The following is a 21,311-nucleotide window of genomic DNA, read 5'->3' as shown; positions in this document are numbered from 1 at the left end:
ATAATCCATATTTATTAAATCATATCAAATTTTTTGGGAGAATTATCTTTTGGGGGTAGATGGACCCCAAATTAACAAAAGGTCCATATAAGTCTTCAAATTGAGTTGAAGGATATGAAATAGTAACGGACAAATATGCCCTTTAAGAACACATATAAAATATTTTATAAAATTAAGTTAAATAATTTTTTTTTCAAAAATACTAAATTAAATAAAAGTAGTTTTCAAAAATATTAAATTAAATATTTTTTTTTCAAAAATATTAAATTAAAATTTTTTTTCAAAAATATTAAATTAAATTAAAGTATTTAAAAAAATATTAAATTAAATTTTTTAAAAATATTAAATTAAATAAATTTATTTTTAAAAATATTAAATTAAATAAATTTATTTTTAAAAATATTAAATTAAATAAATTTATTTTTGAAAAATATTAAATTAAATTAATTTATTTTTTAAAAATATTAAATTAAATAAAAGTATTTTAAAAAATATTAAATTACATAAAAGTATTTTTTTTAAATATTAAATTAAATCAAAAATATTAAATTAAATAAAAGTATTTTTCGAAAATATTTTTTTTTTTTCTCAAAATCAACAAAGGGCATTTTTGGAAATACTGAAGGATGATATCCTTCAACTCAATTTTCATACTTTCATTGGGTCTTGGCCTCAATTTGAAGAGTTACATGGACCTTTTGTTAATTTGGGGGCTCATCTACCCCCAAAACATAATTTTCCCAAATTTTTTAAAGGCTTTATAATAACATTATATTCAATTATTTTTGCCTTGGCGGGATCCTTGTCGTTTTCTTTAAATGAATTTCAACCCTTTTGATATATATATATACAACAATGTGTTGGGTCAATTGATGAATGTGGTCCCCTCATCTCCTAATAAGGACATTGAGATTAATGCTTTTCCCTTTTCTCTCAGGCAAGAATATTTGTTTTTTTTTTTCTCATTGTCCACCAATTTCTAGTTATCATAAACATGACGGTCCATCTGACTTTAATAATTTAACCTCAATCCAATTTCTCATAATCAATCGCGTCAAATCAAATTAGACATGCTACTATCGAAAATTAATTATATCCAATTCAGAGCATCCTCCCATTTTTTTCAATATTAAAATAGTTAAATTATAAAATAAATGGACCTCATTATATAATAAGCTTGACTTAAAAGATGTTTCCTAAATGAAAATGATGATTTAATATAACTTAATTATTGATTTTAAATAATAAAATTAATTTAAAGTAAAAAATCAAAATAAATAATTTTTCTAATTCTGAAATATCATTTGATTTAGTACTTATAGGATTTTATTTTTTGATATTAATAAGAAAGAAATAAAATCTTGTGTGACTCCTTATTTGGAAAAGACAAGCCTGTGAAAACCGAGTTGGATCCAAGAGTCAAATTACTTATTGGGAAGGTATGGTAAAAAGACCGTAGCATCCCTTTAAGTCTCTAAAAACGGGTCTCTACTAAATAAGGTAAAGCAAACATGACAATTAACTAAGAAATCAATAGATACCAATGAAATGGTCAAATAATAAAATAAATCATATATGAGAATAAGCAAAATGGGAATGAGAGCATACCTTGGCAGCAAGTAATAGTGTGCTATCATGGAAACAAGGTTAGCTCAAGTATAAAATTATCACATGCATATCAAAGAGTAAGACAAAGATCAAACAATATTCATTAAATATAGCAATTGACAATCAGAAGAGATTATATGTAGGGCCCCCATCAAAGTCCAATTTATCTTGCATGAATTAATACCACAAATTCCATTGTTTTGAAATTATGAAAATTGTTTTCATGCTTATTGAAAAAAAATCAAGGAAAACGAAATATTATTTGAAAATCGAAGAAAATTTGTGAATTAAAAAAAATATTTGAATAATAGAGTGGAATTAAAACTATTTGAAAGAAAACTGGAGTTTTGAAATTTATTTGAAAATTGAAGTCTCGAAAATTATTTGAAAATTGGGGTTTTGAAAATTATTTGATAATTAGAATTTTGAAAATTAAATTTAAGAATAAGAATGTTGAAAATTAAATTTTGAAATAAATTAGAATTTTGAAAATTATTTAAGGATGGAATTCTTTTAAAATAATAATAATAATAATAATAATATAATAATAATAATATTATAATAATAATAATAATAATAAATAAATGTGAAAATTGGAATTTTGGAAATTAGAAATTAAATTCGAAAATCAGAAAATCGGAATTTCGGAAATTGGGAATTAAATTTGGAAATCGAAATTTTGAGGAATTATTTAAACATGGAATTTTTTAAAAATGAATAAATAGATAAAATAATAATAATAATAATAATAATAATAATAATAATAATAATAATAATAATAAACAAATGTGAAAACTGGAATTTTGGAATTTGGAAATCGGAATTTTGAAGAATTATTTAAAGATGAAAATTTTAAAAATAAATAAATAGATAAAATAATAATAATAATAATAAACAAATGTGAAAACTGGAATTTTGGAAATTAGAAACTAAATTTGGAAATCGGAAGTTTGAAGAATTAGTTAAAGATGAAATTAAAAAATAAATAAATGAATGAATGAATGAATGGATAAATAAATAAAATAATAATAATAAAAATAATAATAATGATTAAATAAATAAATATTATTTATTTAAATTCACACAATAGTTTAGTTAACTAAGGCATTTGAATGCACTAAAATCCCTATAAATAAATAGCAAAGGGAGTATATGCATGGTACTTTCAAATAACATTCTGCACACTTTTCCTGGAAGAAGACAACACAACAAACAAACTAAAATGGCTTTGAAAGGTCAGAAAGTCTTAAGTGTAATGAGGTGGCCTAGGCTTCCTTGGCAATGAAATTAATGATTTTTCCTGAAGAAGACAACACAACAAACAAACTAAAATGGCTTTGAAAGGTCAAAAAGTCTTAAGTGTAATGAGGTGGCCTAGGCTTCCTTGGCAATGAAATTAATGATTTCATTTTCTACGTTGGCTTTATCCACCTCCATCCCTTTTCCAAAAATGACATGTCCTTACATTTTTCCCCAATCACTTGTTATCCTTTTCTCATGGTTCTAATAGCACTGTTTAAAAAGAGATGATTGATTGAGAATTTAAAAAATAAATAAATTGTCTTTCACTACTCTTGTTCACCAATTACATTAATCTTTAATTTATAAAACAAAAATTACTAACAACAAAAATATTGAAATTTTGTAGCACTCTTAATTAATTAAAGATACACAAGCTAGATCAAACACTCAAAACTAAAAATAATCTAATTGAGTTTTAAATATTTAATCAAATTTAATTTTTGAAAGCTTTCCAAATTCAAAGCTTCGTTTTTAATATTTAAAAAAAAAGGAGAAAATTATTAAAAATAAAAGAAAACATTCTACCTTTTCTAACAAGTATATGGAGTTTGGGACGATTAGACAAGGTTTCAGTGTCAGATTTATGAAAGTGTATAAAACCTATTCACTCTCAAAGCTTGTATATAGATGAATGCGATTGAAATCCAAAAAAAGATTCAAAAAGAAAAAAAGAGAAAAAAAAAATCTAAAATTTCTTATTATGAATTATCTTGAAAATAGGTACAATATTATCCGAATTTAAATAAAACTAATTTACCCTTACTTCCAAAAACAAATAAAATAATGATAATATAGTAAGTAAATAAATAAGAGATATAGTAATTAAATATATAACTCTAATATACTAACTAAATATATTAATAAGCATTCCCACGTATATCTCTCAATATTGTTTCCTTGAGATCCTCTAAGATTCTACCCATGTCATTTCTCTTAAAGTCATATCCTTAGCTCATTGTTTAATATCTCATAGTCCATTATTGTGTGTTGACTCATTTCCCTTGAAGTCATATCCTTGGCTCATTATTTAAACATTTCAACCACTCTTGTCGGTTTACAGATTGCGTTAGTTGCTTCCGCACATATTATTAACTGAATGGAGCAGTAAAACAAATATAACATAAGAAATCAAACTTAATTATTTTGAAACCCAGAGAAACTAGGTGCTACATATAATGTGTCCATCTCACCTTATTACAATGATGTATTACATATTACTCCTTCACCTTATTATAATGATTTATTAGACAGGGGACGTTAATCAACTCATCCATTTGGTTATATTATAGGGTTAATGAAGAAAGCCGCAATGTTATTCTTCATCACTTTCCCAACATGTGTGTAACTGTCTTGCTCTTTGTAAATGACATCTGCGGCTCGTGTAAGATTGAGAACACGAGCAAGGAGAGGCATTGGAACAGCAGTAGGTTTGAGGCATTCCTGGCTAATATCCATCCATGCATTCTCAATTTGCTTTCGAAACTCACTGTATGCCTGTTCTTCAGAGACACTGATTACTACTCAAAAAGTGCTATTTGATAGCTTGTAATTAACTCTTTTAAACACTTTTGAGTAGTAGTTATTGCCTTTTAACCCAATTAACATGTTAAGGACCCTTGCAATCAATTCTAATCAAATTGTGTTAAGTTTTGGTGTTTTGATAGCTTTTTGATCACCAAAGCAATCCAAGAATGAGGGAGAGCTGTATATAGTTCATGGCAAAGCTTTTGGAAGCTCAAATTCATGAAGAAACCAAGCTTTGGAGCCCCATATCCCTTTGCCAAAGTCGTTCAAAGTATGCAAGGAGAGAGGAAAAACAGAGTGAAGAAAACAGAGGAAAGCCAGCTGCAGTCTTCTTTTGCACTTTTGGAGCACTTCCCGAAGTCCATTTTCTACATTCTATATACCATTTCAAAGCTCAGGAAGTCAAGAATCCAATGCTTCAAACGGTGCGCGATTCAGAGTTGAAACGAAGAAGTTACAGCCACTGCAAGTCAATCACTCTAAAGTGTTGCGGAATCAGCCTTTTGTTGCGAGAATTTCGCAGCCTTTTTATACAGTGTTGTGGATTTCCTCCTGAAGTTGCCCGAGATATGCCGCAAGCTGGAAGCTGAGAACCTCAAGGTGGAAGCCAACTTCGCAGCCCTGCGAGGATAGCTTGTTGTTGCGAAGTGATTTCGCAGCCTTCCTTGAATGTCTGCAAAATCTCGCAGACACCATTTTCTCCTGCGAAATGGTTCCTGGAGCTTCCCGATATTTGCCACCGACTCTTTTGGATATTTTTCTTCAGATATTTTTGTATAAATTTCCATTTTCTCCTTATATTTAACCACTCGTGTAATTCCTTAGCTAGGAAGTAGCCAAGGAAGGGTAAATTACCTTCCTATATAAACTCTCTTGTAAACACTCTCAGGAGACGCTTGGGGAAGTATGTAATATATAGATATATCATATATAGAATCAAGGAACAGAGCACTTGCTCTGTTTTTCATATATATTCTTGTCTTCTCTTTCATTTTCATTTTCTAGCCAACCAAACTCTGAGGATTTTTCCACAGAGGATGAGAGGCTAAGCTTTTTGTCTCTTGGAGTGAGGAAAGCCGGGTAAGTTTCCACATGTATAATTTGGAAGTTTTGTTGTTTTAGTTTTTAATGAAGAGAAAGTGTGACCCGTTAATGGTTTTTATCTTTTTAGTTAACTTAAAACGCCTTTAAATCACCTGGGCCAACACTTGGTAACGCAAGTGATCTCCGTCCATGGAGATGCACTAGTTTACCCCTTGCGAGCCTCTGGGAGGTGACTTGAAGGTAGGATTTTCTAGAATAGCCAACACTTGGTAAGCTTTTGGACTCCAAGGAGACATCCATTAGTTATCTCTTGCGAGCTTTTGACGGGTAATCCAAGGTTAAAGATCACCTTGAATGGTAAATGCTAGGTGAGAGGCATGAGCCATTGCAAGGTGCATCAGTGAGAGGGATTTAGTGTTTGAACCCATTAATGGGAAGCATCTGTACAACACCGGTTGGAGAAGGAACTATATGTTAATTCTCTAATGCGAGGAAAAGAAACAAGTGACCGGAACTCCCTTTTTGCATGAGGAATCTGAGCCTAGTGATCTGAACTCCAAGAAACTCTTTTCTTTGTAAGTAAAATCAGTTACTATTTTTGGTTAGCTTAAAACCAATTCTTTTTCATTCAAACATGTTTATGTTTTCTTTTAAAGCTAACCTTGAAATGAAAAGGCACCAATTCAACTTTGAATTAATATCATTTGTGAAGTGAAAACTCATCCCAGTGAACGATCCTAGAGCCACTATGCTATAAATTTTGTCTTTGCTACCCTAGTAAATGGTGTAATAGGTTATAAATTTTGTTGATTACTCCCTCAATCAAGGAGCACCAGCTGGACACGAATCAGCTGAGACACCAAGTGGGCACGAATCAAATGGCGCCGTTGCCGGGGATCGAACCCCGAATCAAATGGTGCCATTGCCACTGCCGCTGCTAGGGACGAATCAGACACCATATTGCTTCATGTAACATTCAATGGCTGAGGCCACATGCTCTCTCTTTTGCTCAAACTGCATGTATAATACAAAAGTTGAGAAAAAACAAGCGTGTTATATTCTTCCCATTTGAAACACATATTCTGCATACCTTATGTGATGAGATGTCATCCATGAGCCTTGCAATAAAATTTGAAGATGACATAATCTTAGGATCGCTGGTCACCCAATCAAAGGCCTCCTTTGTTGCTATTTCTCCCATTCCCACCAAGGACGTGGTTGCAAGCATGCAGTATCCAGAGCTTACTAGTGCAACATGCAAGTACTCTTCGATTGTTGGCACGTGTTCTTCATGTAACCATTTGGCCTCAGCAAAGTAAGCTCGAACTTGATTCTTCATCTAAAAAACATTCATCCAAGTTATATCTATGTATATATGAGACCATATAAAATATCATCAATGCAAAAGGTGGGGATCCGGAGTTAAAGATGTCCTACTACTTCTTTGGCATAGTGAACCCGATATTGGTTTCCTTCTTTCTCCATCTCTTCCTCGATTTCTTTGTACACATCTAAGAGTGCCGCATAGCAGAGTTTCATGTATTCTGGAAGCTGATCTATGCTGTTAATATCCCACCTGAAAATAAAATAATGAGCCTCGATTTAGGTATATATAAATACAAATATTATACACAATCAAGGTTGGTAATGTGCAAGTAGCAAACCTCTCAATGGCTTCTGTGAAGAGCTTGAGTTCTTCAGGATTACCATATGCATCATAGATATCATCTAGAATGGATGTCATAGCAATTACTTTGGTTAGAATTCGTCTAGCCCGTAAGTATTGAGGCTCAAAATACACCCCAAGTATCCAGAAGTAGCCTTCAACCAATCTGTCTCGTGCAAAAGGTAACTTTGTAGCAAAGTCTAATTCTTTCCACCACCTAAAATTCATTAACATGATCAGCATACAGGAAAGTGATAAGAATGGCCAAGTACATGTGGGGTGATCTAAAAACCAACCTTGCAAGATTGCTTAGCTCTTCCCTGTGCAGTGACTGCACTAGATTGAAATCTAATTTTGCCAGCTCTAGTAAAGTTTTATCATGGAAAGCTTCATCTTGGTAGACGGATATATACCATCTTGCCTCTATCCTCTCCAAACCTTTTCTAATGGGCCGGTTCAGGGCATGAACAACTTGTTCTGCAAGAGGATATCCTAAACTTTCTACCATGGCCTTGAGGTGAGTGGTGGTGAAAGTAAGTGCTTCTGCAAGTATGTCCTCTCCATGAACCCTGAGATGTGCAGCTTCATACAAGCCTAGCAGGCCTCGTACATTTGTGATCAAAACTTCCTTGAATCTACCTCGTTCATCCGTAAACTTTTTGAATATACCTACACAAACATCACCAGTACTTGAACATAAGATTTAAATGATAAGAAGGTTGAATATAATTTTTTCTTATTCAGTGATAATTAATCCTTAGTCTCTTACCACATGAAATACTGTATCCTTGTTGCCTTAGTAGTCGAAATCCAAGAGCAACATTATAGAGATCACCATCAATATCATTGAGGTCATGAAAACTCTCATAAATATGTTGTAACGCTTCTTCTATCTCTTGTTCAAAGTGGTATGCCACCCCAAGCCGTTGCACTGCATCAATGAAGTTCAGCAATAGGGAATGGTTAGCAGTAGCAGCCGTTAATTTCCTTTTCACTTCCTTTTTCAGATCCTCAATCTGCTCCACTTTGCAGGCACGTGTAACCTAGACCAACAAATTTTGTCATCCAACATCAAGAAAAATAACTTCTAAATAAGTATATAAACATAATTTCATTGCATTACCTTGTCTTCAGGGGTGTAGGTGATAAATTGGTCACCCCAAATGTTGGGGTGAAAATTTGTCACGGGACGATTTTTGGGTTTAGGAATCTGGGCTAGAGAACATGCTGAGACTTGAGTAGACATGTTAATTTCTTGGGACAATGACTGAACACTACTATACCTTGAATGATGAATTGGTAAGTATGAGAGAAATAGCTTGGCAAGCTCCATATTATTTATAGGGCAGCACTAGCATTCAGTGCACAGTTGTATGCAGTTGAAAAGTATGTGGAATTTGGTTTGGTTTTGGGGCCCATGATTTGGAAGGGTTGTGCACAGAAGAGACTGATGGTAAGACAAGTATTGGTCTTCTAGAGCTTGTGTGAAGAGGCCGCCTAGACTTCCTTTACACATGAAGTTCATATGTTTAAATTTAAAAAGCATGCTTATATTTAGTACGTATTATTGTGTACAAATTCAGGCCATTGAGGTCACTTACCGTACGAAAACCATTGAATGCATGTAAGAGTGTGAAAATATATATATATAAAAGATAATTAATTTTTACTCAAACAGTCGTGAAATAGGATAATCAAATGAATAATCTCTTTTAAGGGAAATATTTTGGTATTATTAATTTTAAAATATGTTCTTTTAAAATTGAATATACATTTCTCATAATAAGATTGTTCTTATGATTTTATTATATCAAAGTTTGAATGAGTTAAAATTCGACTTGTAATAGAAAATACCAATTAAAAACTTTAGAGTTTGTGTGTTTAATTTAACGTCGGTTCAATTTCTCATGTCAAATCAAATTAGACATGCTACTATCGAGAACTAATTCTACCTGATTCATAACATCCTCCCATTTTCTTAAATATTAAAATAGTTAAATTATAAAATAAGTGGACCTCATTATATAATAAGTTTGACTCAAAAGATGTTTACTAAATGAAAATAATGATTTAATATAACTTTATTATTGATTTTAAATAATACAATTAATTTAAAGTAAAAAAATCAAAATAAATAATTTTTCTAATCCTGAAATATCATTTGGTTTAGTACTTATAGGATTTTATTTTTTAATATTAACTAAAGTAAAACAACACTATAACTTAGAGTAAATTTAAATGATAAATTTTAAGTTAATGATTTACATATAATTTAATTTAGTTTGTATAAAAATATTTTATTTGATTTATATTACATTCATTTGAGTGATAGGAAGATTAATTATAATGTTTAGGAACTAGTTGAAAACATTTTGGATTCATTGATTGTTTAGAACTCTTATAGTTTTTTTGGAATTTATTAAATAATATCACATGACTACGTTAAAATTTCATAAAGAAATTAATAGAAAGAGGAGATGTAAACTGCAATATGAGGGGAGTTCAATTATTGATGGGTGAAGAATCAATTATTATGATGAGGTGGAGGAATGATAATTGCTTGGCTGGTTACATACGTCTCCTCTAGGGACTTGGTGGTTTAATTTGACTCACATCAAGTAACTTTTTATTATTGTCATTATAAACATTCAAAATGAAGAACATGTTTGTAAGGACATTTATCAAATCAAGCATCATTTCATTGATGTAGGACCCATACATAGCAGAATTATTTATTAAATATTATGTGGTTATGTAAATGAAATATTGGGATTGAAAATTTGTCAAAAATTTAAGAATTATCCTAACTCAAATCACATTTTAATAAAAAAATTATATATTTTTTATTTTTATTAATTATTTTTAATCAAGAATCAAAGTAATTAATAATATGATTCTTACAATAGATATAATTGAAAAACAAATTATTTGTAATTTTCTTTTCATCTAGATACTAATTTTTTTTCCCTTAATATTAGTATTTATTTTAATTAATTTTCTAAAATAATTTTTGGTTTGTATATAAAAGAACTTAGTTTCCCAAATTCTTTTATTACCATGATATTATTGTGGATGTGGTCTATTGAGGTTTGTTTGCCTCTGCTAGATATTGCTTTTTATTGCATCTCTAGTGTTTTCTTTTATCTTAACATGATAAATGCATAAAGTGTCCCATATTTAAATATTATGATGACAATATTATAAACTAATGGTAGGGTTTTGGTACACAAGCATCAATTAGGTTAACAGTTCACCTTGATGACCTCCTGTATAAATCAAGGCTTTGCCGTTTTATCTAGGTACCTATTATACCAAAAGTTTAAGTTCATATAAATCAAGTCAATTGGAGAGAGACCAAAAGTTTGAGTTAATATTAATCAAGTCAATTGGACTGATACTTTAATATATATATATATATAGGTACCTATTAGAACAAAAGTTTAAGTTAATATAAATGAAGTCAATTGGATTGATACCTTAACATTAAAATTAATGCAAGAGTGACCAAAAGTTTAAGTTAATATAGAAATCAAGTCAATTGGATTGATACCTTAACATTAAAATTAATGCAAGTGACCAAAAGTTTAAGTTAATATAGAAATCAAGTCAATTGGATGGATACCTTAACATTAAAATTAATGCAAGTGACCAAAAGTTTAAGTTAATATAGAAATCAAGTTAATTGGATAGAAACCAAAAGTTTGAGTTAATATAAATCAAGTCAATTGGACTAATACCTTAACATTAAAATTAATGTGAGAGTTACCAAAAGTTGAAGTTAATATAGAAATCAAGTCAATTGGAGAGAGACCAAAAGTTTGAGTTGTTATAAATCAAGTCAATTGGATTGATACCTTAACATGAAAATTAATGCCAGAGTGACCAAAAGTTTAAGTTAATATAGAAATCAAGTCAATTGGAGAGAGACCAAAAGTTTGAGTTGTTATAAATCAATTCAAGATTTGAACTTTCTTTTTTTTTTTTTTTTTTGTAAGAGAGAGAGAGAGAGATAAATTTGAACTTCCTTTTAAAAAAAACACAAGAAAATTGAAATAAGACAATAAAATGTTTTTAAAATAAAACTGGAAATTGCTTTTTTAAATAAATTGTAAATACAATTGGAAAACCATTTTTTAAAAAAAATAAATAAATAAAACTGTAAAGTTTTCTTCTTCATTTTTAACTTGTGAAACTCATTTTTTAAAATAAAATCTAAAAAGCATTTGGTTTTAATAAAATAGTAAAACCTTTTTAAAAAATTGCAAAACACTTTTTTAAATAAAATTGTAAACTTTTTTAAATAAAAATAATAATAATAAAATTGTAAAAATCAAGTCTTAAAAAAATGATAAAAAAAAATAGTTTTCTAGTAAATAAAACCGAATTGAATTTTCATACTTATGTAAATAAAATTTTAAAAATCTTATTTTGAATCAAAACTAAAGAAATCATTTCTTTAGTTCATATAAATCAAGGCACCTATTATACCAAAAGTTTAAGTTCATATAAATCAAGTCAATTGGAGAGAGACCAAAAGTTTGAGTTAATATTAATCAAGTCAATTGGACTGATACTTTAATATATATATATATATATATAGGTACCTATTAGAACAAAAATTTAAGTTAATATAAATGAAGTCAATTGGATTGATACCTTAGCATTAAAATTAATGCAAGAGTGACCAAAAGTTTAAGTTAATATAGAAATCAAGTCAATTGGATAGAGACCAAAAGTTTGAGTTAATATAAATCAAGTCAAGATTTGAACTGCTTTTTTTTATGAGAGAGAGAGAGAGAACAATAAATTTTCATACAGAAATTAATTTCATGTGATGAATTGCTTGGCTGGTTACATACGTCTCCTTTAGGGACTTGGTAGTTTAATTTGACTCACATCAAGTATCTTTTTTTATTAGTATTATTGTCATTATAAACATTCAAAATGAAGAACATGTTTGTAAGGACATTTGTCAAATCAAGCATCATTTCATTGATGTAAATGAAATATTGGGATTGAAAATTTGTCAACAATTTAAGAACTATCCTAACTCAAATCACATTTTAATTAAAAAAATTAAATATTTCTATTTTTATTAATTATTTTTAATTAAGAAACAAAATAATTAATAATATGATTCTTACAATAGATATAATTGAAAAACAAATTATTTGTAATTTTCTTTTCATCTAGACACTAATTTTTTTTCCTTAATATTGGTATTTCTTTTAATTAATTTACAAAAATAATTTTTGGTTTGCATCTAAAAGAACTTAGTTTCCCAAATTCTTTTATTACCATGATATTATTGTGGCTTTGGTCTATTGAGGTTCACAGTTTACCTTCCAAAAGTTTTTTATGTTCATATAAATCAAGTCAATTGTACTGATACCTTAACATTAAAATTAATGTGAGTCACCAAAAGTTTAAGTTAATATAGAAATCAAGTCAATTGGAGAGAGACCAAAAGTTTGAGTTGATATAAATCAAGTCAATTAGATTGATACCTTAACATTAAAATTAATGCCAGAGTGACCAAAAGTTTAAGTTAATATAGAAATCAAGTCAATTGGAGAGAGATCAAAAGTTTGAGCTAATATAAATCAAGTCAAGATTTGAACTTTCTTTTTTCCTTTTTTCTTTTTTTGAGAGAGAGAGAGTTAGAGATAAATTTGAACTTAATTTTTAAAAAAAAAAAAAACCACAAGAAAATTGAAATAAGACAATAAAATGTTTTTAAAATAAAACTGGAAATTGCTTTTTTAAATAAATCGTAAATACAATTGGAAAATCATTTTAAAAAAAAATAAATAAATAAAACTGTAAAGTTTTCTTCTTCATTTTTAACTTGTGAAACTCATTTTTTAAAATAAAATCTAAAAAGCATTTTGTTTTAATAAAATAGTAAAACCTTTTTAAAAAATTGCAAAACTCTTTTTTAAATAAAATTGTCAACTTTTTTTTAAAAAAAAATAATAATAAAATTGTAAAAATCACGTCTTAATAAAAATGGTAAAAAAAAAAAAAGTTTTCTAGTAAATAAAACCGAATTGAATTTTTATACTTATGAAAATAAAATTGTAAAAATCCTATTTTGAATCAAAACTAAAGAAATCATTTCTTCTATAAACAAAATTGGATCTGAATATTTATTCTTTTCTAAATAAATTTTTAAAAATCTATTTTAAAGTAATTTGTAAATATTATTTTTTTTAAACAAAATTTTAAATCAAATAAAATTTTAAAATCCTTTTCCTAAATAAGTTATAAAAAATATTCTTTTAGACATAAGATTAGATTTGGATACTTTTTTGTAAATAAAATTATAAAAATCATATATATTGTAATAAAAAAATTATAAAAATATTCTCTTCTCCATGAAAATCAAAGTGGAATGTTGGTAAATAGAATTTTTGAAAATTATTCTTTTTTTTCAAATAAGTAAAAAAAAAAATCATTTTTGAAGCATTATTTGTAAATTAAAAAAAAACTAAAACTTTAATTCTTTTGTACTTAAAATAGATTGAAATCATCAAATTGGAGTAACTTTTTTAATCCTTTGAATTTAGAAATAATTGAACCAATGTTTTTAATTAGTTTTATAAATCAACTTATCCAAATTCTCTTATTATTTATTTTGTTCATTTTTGTAACATGGCAAACACCATGACTTGTTTTATATTTGTGTTCTTCTTTTCTCGGTATCCATGATCGATTATTTAATTGTCATAATTCATTTCACTTGCTTACTAGAGGCAACAGGTATAAAAGCTTAAATAGGTGTTATATACAATTTATTTTTGCACATTCTTGATAAGTAACCTAACTCTCAAACTCATTCTTGGTAAACAAACAATAGATATAGATTTTGTAGTCTTACTCGGGTACTTTTCTTTAAAGGAAAATTGTTACCTATAAATATTATGTATATAGTGGTTAAACATTCAAACTGAAGCAGGTGAGCTAGTGCATTCAGTTAGAGTTGGAAGCTTCTTGCTACAGTTAGTTTGTTAGTTAGTTGCTTAAGTGTACTAATAAGTTATCAAGGCAAATAAAGTAGATGCCATAAGATCTATTTTCGTCACAAATCTTCGGGTTAGCCTTACATTGGCACAGGGTCAATGAACAATGAAGCAACATTATCTTTCATCACTTCTCCAACATTCGTGAATATATCCTCACGACCTTTGTACATGAAATCTCCAGTGCGTGCAAAATTGAGAACACGTGTAAGGAGAGGCATTGGAATAGCAGTAGGTCTGAGGAACTCCTGGTTTATATCTTTCCATGCTTTCTCAACCTGCTTGTTAAGCTCGTGGTATGCAAGTTGCTCTGAGACACTATATTGCTTCATGTAACATTCAACACTAGAGGCAATATGCCCTCTCTCTTGCTCAAACTACATAAAAAACAGCAAAACATCATGTTTAAACCTCATGGTCTTCGATTTATGAATGAGAAGCTTTTTGGAAGTAATATTTCAGAGTACCTTGTGTGAAGCCATGTCATCCATGAGCCTAATAATTGTGGAGCAAGCTCTGACGATCTTTGGGCCGTTTAATACCCAATCAAAGGCCTCCTTTGTTGCTATGAATCCCATGCCAACAAAAGAGATGATTGTGAACATGGGGACATCACAGCTTACTAGTGCAACGCCCATGTATTCTTCTACCGTTGGTACATATTCTCCATGGAGCCATTTGGCTTCATTGAAGTAAGCTCGAACAGAGTTTTTCATCTGGAATATGTTCAACAAAGCAAATATATATTAACACTACTATATATTACATGTAATGGGGAGACAAAGATAGAACTCAAGGATTCTTACTGCCTCTTTTGCATAGTGAACACAATATGATCTTTCTTCATTCTCCTTCTCCTCAATTTCTTTGTAGGCATCTAAGACAGCCAGGTAACACGGCTTCATGTATTCTGGAAGCTTTTCTATACCATTATTGTCCCACCTGAAAATTAGGTCACCATTTCCCCTTCTAAGTTTACAATATGAAATAAATTTATCTGAGTGAAATTTGTACCTCATACCTCTCAATTGCCTCTGTGAAGAGCTCAAGTTCTTCAAGAGTCCCATACGCATCATAGATATCATCTATCACTGTTATTAGAACAAGCAATTTGGTCTGTATTCTTCTAGCATACGAGTATTGGGGCTCAAAACATGCCACGACAATCCAAAGGTAGGTTTCCACCACTCTATCCCGGACAAAAGGTAAACTCGAAGAGAAATCTAAATCTTCCCACCACCTGAGAAATACATTAATTCACACAAATTATCCTCCAAGTCAAAGTTGGAATTTAAGTGAATGTAATATTTGAGAACTAACCTGGTGATGTGGCTTAACTCTTTCTTATACAATGACTGCAGTAGGTTGAAATCTAACTTGGCAAGTTTCAATAAAGCTTTACTATGTGAAGCTTCATCTTGGTAGATGAATATGTAAGGCCTTGCCTCCAGCCTCTCCAAACCTTTCCTAATGGGCCGGTGTAGGGCTTGGGTTACTTGTACTGCAAGAGGATGGTCTAAATGTTTTACCAAAGACTTGAGGTGAGTGGTGGTGAAAGCAAGTGCTTCATCTAGTATATCCTCTTCCTGAACCCTGAGATGTGCAGCTTCATACAAGCCTAGCATGCCTTGCACATCTCCAATCAGAGATTCCCTAAAGCTACCATTTTTATCTTTGAACTTGTTGAATACATCTGCAGTTATCACCCAAAAAGGATGAATAAAATAAGAAAGAAAAATTCGAAAAAAATGTCAAACTCTTCCTCCCTGATATATATATATATATATATATATATTCATGAGCCTTACCGCATGAAATATTGTACCCTTGTTGTCTTAGAAGACGAAATCGGAGAGAAACATTATACAGATCATCATATTTATCATCACTGTAATGGTGGTCATCACAGATGTGTCTTAATGCTTCTTCTATTTCTTCTTCAAAGTGGTATGCCACCCCGAGTCTTTGAATTGCATCTATGAAGTTCAGCTGCTGTGAAGGCTTACCAGCAGCTGCCAGTTGCTCTCTCCTCACTTCGTCTTTCAAGTCTTCAACCTGCTTCTGGTTATAGGCACGGGTTATCTGTACCAGAAAATTGCCTACATTCATTAGTGCTAAACAAATTCGATGAAAAAACTTTAGATAGTTGAGATGTTCTTATGTAAATTTGCATATAATTACCTCATCATCAGGAGTGTAGTTGATGAAAGGATTGCCTCGAATGCCTGGGTGAAAGTTTACCATCGGCCGCTTTACCTCCGGTTTATAATTTTGGGCTAAGGAATGAGAAGACATGTTGCTAAGGACGGACATGAGTAAGATAGCCCACAAGCTTCAGTACTTTTAAAGCATGGATAGCCCTAAAATTGAGTGGCAAGTTGAGCATTATTTATGAAAAATATCTTGTCATCAAGTGCCATTGATGCATGGTTGCAGCAGGTGAACCATTATTTTTTGTATTTATCTAGATAAACTACTCTTGATAATTGACTATCTGTCTGTATGCTTTCACAATTCATATAACAAATTGTTACAATGTGAGCATTGAGAATCGTGGATATTGTCTCATAAGGGATGTGTCAAGAGGCATATGGACTGTTTTCCCTTTTTTTTTAATATATCCTTGAAACCAAACCTAATCTAGGAAGTATATATATTAGCTTTATGTTGAATGATGTCGGCTAGGATATTCTTTTTCTTAATACATTTTAGTATGTAATAACATGCATCGGGCAGCCTGGCATGGTCGGTGAACATGTTTTGCTAGACAACACACACTTCACGGCACTTTCTATATGTGGCAGACCATTAACTCTGGGATGTTGCAGCCTTGTTTTTTATATGAAGGAGAACTGCTCATTTTCTTAGATTTTTGAAAACTTTACAGAGGATATGGAAAAAATTTTCTTTGAGTTACATGTATAGCCTTTTTTAATAATATAGAAATATTTTTAAAGTAGTGAGGACATTTTGAGATAGTGCAAATAATATTTATATAGTTCGGAATAGATAATTACAAATGAATCCAATCAAAGTTGAATCCTCGTTTTGGTGTGAGAGTTAGTTTGACCAGTAATGGATGTCTGTCTTTTTAGTCCCACAATCTTATGATGCACAATAAAAATTTTGTGTCTCCATAAGGATTATTGTGATATTTGACATCAAATAAAGGTCACGTCAGATTCACTAAAAAAATCTTCTACGGACTCCTAAACATATAAAAATATTTTAAAGTCATGAGGAAATTTTGAATTTAAAACAGACAATATCTATATAATTGATAACATATAAATGGTTAAAAATAAATAAAATTTTGAATATTACATACATGCACTACTGCTAAAAATATTCGAGGAAAAACTTTAGATAGTTGAATCTTGTTAGGTAAACTTATATATAATTACCTTCATCATCAGGAGTGTGTAGTTGATGAAACGATTTCCCCATACGCTGGGGTGAAAGCTTACTATCGCTCCTTTTTTCTCTGGTTTATAATTCTGGGCTGGAGGATCACATGCTGAGGGATGAAAAGACATGTTAATTCTTCTTGCTACATCAACAACACGTAGTTGTTTGGATGCAATTCGATTTATTTATTGATCCATTATAATTTGAAATTATGAAACAACCAATTCGATATATTTGACTCAGTTGGATTCTATTACATCAGGTTGGCCTAAATGGTATTCTCTTTCTTTCAAATACCGTTCCTAAACACTTGCCTGGCTTTACGCCTTCAATGCTACTTTATTCTTGCAATTTTTAAAAGGTTAATGCAATAGTAAAATATCTATATTCATTATGTGTACAACATGAGTAATTCCTCATCACACCCTATATTCTAAAACTATAGTTTAACTATAATACAAAAGATTAACCCATAATGCTATAATTTAAAATGTGAATCAAATAATAATAATATAATATTTAAATATAAGTTAATTATTTATTTTCACACTCGAGAATTTTAATTTTGATATACAAATAACATGGTATACAATGGATTAAGAGTTTTCTGACATACCTTGTTTGCTGTCTAAGTTTTGAGAAATTTTCACTAAGTATAGAAAACATATCATTTTTAAAGTTTCAAAATTTATAATAAAAAAAGGGTAGATTTTATTGTTTCATGTTAATGATGCTTAAATTAATTTTTCTAGATTTTAATCTTTAGTGAATTTACACGGGCAAAACTTTTTTTTTTTTTTTTTGAAAGAAATTAAGTAAAAGTTGTCTATTTATAACAAGAAATAAAAAATTAGATTTTAATTTACTTAAAATTAGGCTCTAAAAGTATTTTTATTGGATTCAAATGAGGACTATTTCATTGTTTATATTATAAACTTAAAGCAACGGAGATACAAATAACACAATGCAGTATTACAAAGTTAAATAGAGATATAAATGGAGATATAAGAACATTTATTTAAATGTTTACAATATAAATACAAATAAAGTGTTGCTTAGCCACATCACACTACACCTAACCTACACACCCAAATTGTGCACATCTCAAGCGCACTTAAATTGAGCATTCACATAGTTGCACTTCACATTGCATCACTTAGTGCAATTCCAGTGCAGTGCACCATATAGCACACTTAATCAAATGGGGTATTTAACTGTGCACTTCATTCAAACAACACACTTAACTCAAATTGTGCACCTTAGCTTTTCAATACTCTGGGTACGTTCCAAATTAAAATAACACACTTAATACACCTAGATTAAAAATAGTATGCTTCCGATACCACTCATCTTTAAATTGAATTTCACACTCACGCCCAAGCCTACCTATATTATTTTCTCTCATGTTTTTAATTTAGTGCTTTTAAATTTTGAAACTTAATTTTTTTTTCTCCATTAATGAACACTTAACACCATTAAATGATTTTTATTGTACCATGAGTAAATTAAATCTATAAGTTTAATTGATGAACATACCCAAAATTAATAAAAACACTTCATGACCAAAAATACTAAAACTTGCATTTTTATTCATTCCAATAAAGAGTGTACATTGTTTCAAGTGTTTGGATACATCTTTACATATTACATTACAAACACTAATATTTCCTACTTCTAATCTTATTACAAAACTCTTTCAACATTAAAAACACTTATACTTCACAAATGCAACATCTCATGTCCCTTAGCAGCAACATCAAAACTTAACTCCCCCTTTCGTCCTCTAACTTGTTGTGTCAAAAATAATTTTTATATAAAAGAGATGAACTATAGCTAACACCAAGACGGATGGAAAAAGAAGATAATTAAATAGATAAAAAGGAAAATACAAGCTTACCATCGAAAAAGTAAATACTAAGGGATATAGATTCAATCACCCCTCAAAGTAGTCCAAGAGATATAGAGCAAGGAAGCAATCCTTTATTCACATAATCTACCATTCACCCCTTTTCTCCAAAGTCTTTGCCTCTCATCAATCAACTTCCTACCTGTTTAACTTCCAATTGCCATAACTTGGAATTATATAAAATGGGTGAACTATAGTTAACACCAAAATAGATGGAAAAAGAAAAGAACAAATAGATAGGAAGGGAAATACAAGCTCATCAGCCACAAAGTAAATACTAAAGAATATAGATTCAATCACCACCCAAAATAGTTCACAAGAGATATAGAGCAAGGAAGCAATCTTTTATTCATAGAATCTACCATTCACCCCTTTTCTCCAAAGCCTTTGCCTCTCATCAATCAACTCCCCACCTCTTTAGCTTCCAATTGCCGTAACTTGGAACAACCCTCCAAACATGAACAATTTCCAAGACTTTATTTTCTAGGTAAGTTATAAAGTCTAACTTAGATCACAAATTCTACTGTAATATACCTAAGAAGTAGAATTTCTCTAATTCTCAAGTAGCACTAAACAATTGGACTTTTTTTTATATATAGAAAATTGAACATAACTTTCTCTCTAGAATTTCAAATGAAGTTTTATAAAATACATTTGAATCTCAACTCAAAGACTTTAATGTGGTATATAGTATGCATAGGAATTTTCACTATTCCAATACTAGATTTAACTCGAATATACCCCTACAAAAGTAGTTTCATCCTCCCCTGCATCTCACATGATCAACGTAAGGAGTTGGAACTCTTTTTTAACTAGGTGTTGGATCATATAATAGAACACTCTTGTGTCAAGCTCTCTTTGTGGGAGAAGACTTTCCCTTAAACCTAGATCATTTTTTTTTACCATGGTATGGAAAGAGATAAAAACATTGGAAGTTGTTGAACACCATAGATATTAGGCAAATCAAACTATAGTTTAAAATAATATGGTATGGAGAAAGATAAAAAATAAAAATAAAAATAAAAAACATTGGAGGTTGTTGAAACACCATAATATAATATCTGAAATATAAGCTAATTATTTATTTTCAAACTCAATAACTTTAATTTTAATTTTAATATACATAATATGATACAATGGATTAAGAGTCTTTTTTAAAACAAAAAGTGGTGGATTTTATTGTTTTTGTGTTGGTGATACTTAAAATAATTTTTCTAGATTTTTATCTCTAGTGAATTTACCTAGACAAACTCATTTTTTTAAAAGAATTTAGTAAAAATTGTCAATTTATAACAAGAAATAAAAAATTATGCTCTAAAAGTATTTTTATTGGATTCAAATGAAGACTATTTCATTGTTTATATTATAAATTTAAAGTAAACGAAGATATCACAAAGTAAAATGGAGATATAAGGACATTTATTTAAATGTTTACATACAAATAAAATGTTGCACAGCCACAACACACTACATCTAACCTACACACCCAAATTATGCACCTCCCAAGCGCACTAAAATTGCGAACTCACATAGCTACACTTCATATTGCATACTCACTTAATGCACCTAGTGCACCTCTAGTGCAATGTACCATATAGCACACTTAACCGTGCACTTCATTCAAACAACACAATTAACTCAAATTGTGCACCTTAGCTTTTGAATATTCTACGTACCTTCCAAATTAGAATCACACTTAATATACCTAGATTAAAAATAGTACACTTCCAACACCACTCATCTTCAAATTGAATGGCACACTCACACCCAAGCCTACCTATGTTATTTTTTAAATTTTGAAACTTAATTATTTTTTTCCCTCCATTAATGA

At 29.8% G+C, this 21,311-nt stretch overlaps 2 protein-coding genes across 2 annotated transcripts; both read right to left on the bottom strand.

The window, feature by feature from the left end:
- Positions 1–4,026: 4,026 nt before the first annotated feature.
- LOC100263746 (valencene synthase) lies at positions 4,027–8,477 on the bottom strand. The gene is made up of 8 exons (XM_059734962.1): positions 8,268–8,477; positions 7,914–8,187; positions 7,441–7,813; positions 7,143–7,361; positions 6,916–7,054; positions 6,569–6,817; positions 6,435–6,492; positions 4,027–4,427 (listed from the first exon to the last, which is right to left on the bottom strand). The coding sequence occupies exons 1-8, from the start codon at positions 8,475–8,477 to the stop codon at positions 4,189–4,191; spliced, it is 1,761 nt and encodes a 586-aa protein (XP_059590945.1). The 3' UTR covers positions 4,027–4,188.
- A 5,706-nt stretch (positions 8,478–14,183) lies between these two features.
- On the bottom strand, positions 14,184–16,687 carry LOC100258596 (valencene synthase). Its single transcript, XM_002277315.5, has 7 exons — positions 16,348–16,687; positions 15,975–16,248; positions 15,487–15,859; positions 15,188–15,406; positions 14,973–15,108; positions 14,634–14,882; positions 14,184–14,543 (listed from the first exon to the last, which is right to left on the bottom strand). The coding sequence occupies exons 1-7, from the start codon at positions 16,477–16,479 to the stop codon at positions 14,247–14,249; spliced, it is 1,680 nt and encodes a 559-aa protein (XP_002277351.2). The 5' UTR covers positions 16,480–16,687; the 3' UTR covers positions 14,184–14,246.
- Positions 16,688–21,311: the final 4,624 nt, after the last annotated feature.

Source organism: Vitis vinifera, chromosome 18 (genome assembly GCF_030704535.1).
Source record: "Vitis vinifera cultivar Pinot Noir 40024 chromosome 18, ASM3070453v1".
NCBI lineage: Eukaryota > Viridiplantae > Streptophyta > Magnoliopsida > Vitales > Vitaceae > Vitis > Vitis vinifera.
Note: the sequence above shows the minus strand (reverse complement) of the source record. Positions and strands in the feature narration are given on the sequence as shown.

Excerpts from the sequence above, each read along its gene's own strand:
- LOC100263746 (XM_059734962.1), bottom strand. The coding sequence starts at position 8,477 with ATGGAGCTTGCCAAGCTATTTCTCTCATACTTACCAATTCATCATTCA. Across the intron at positions 7,055-7,142 it reads TTCACAGAAGCCATTGAGAG|GTGGGATATTAACAGCATAG; the intron begins GTTTGCTACTTG and ends TTTTATTTTCAG. Across the intron at positions 6,818-6,915 it reads TTCACTATGCCAAAGAAGTA|ATGAAGAATCAAGTTCGAGC; the intron begins GTAGGACATCTT and ends AATGTTTTTTAG.
- LOC100258596 (XM_002277315.5), bottom strand. The coding sequence starts at position 16,479 with ATGTCCGTCCTTAGCAACATGTCTTCTCATTCCTTAGCCCAAAATTAT. Across the intron at positions 15,407-15,486 it reads GAGTTAAGCCACATCACCAG|GTGGTGGGAAGATTTAGATT; the intron begins GTTAGTTCTCAA and ends TGTATTTCTCAG. Across the intron at positions 14,544-14,633 it reads ATGACATGGCTTCACACAAG|TTTGAGCAAGAGAGAGGGCA; the intron begins GTACTCTGAAAT and ends TTTTTTATGTAG.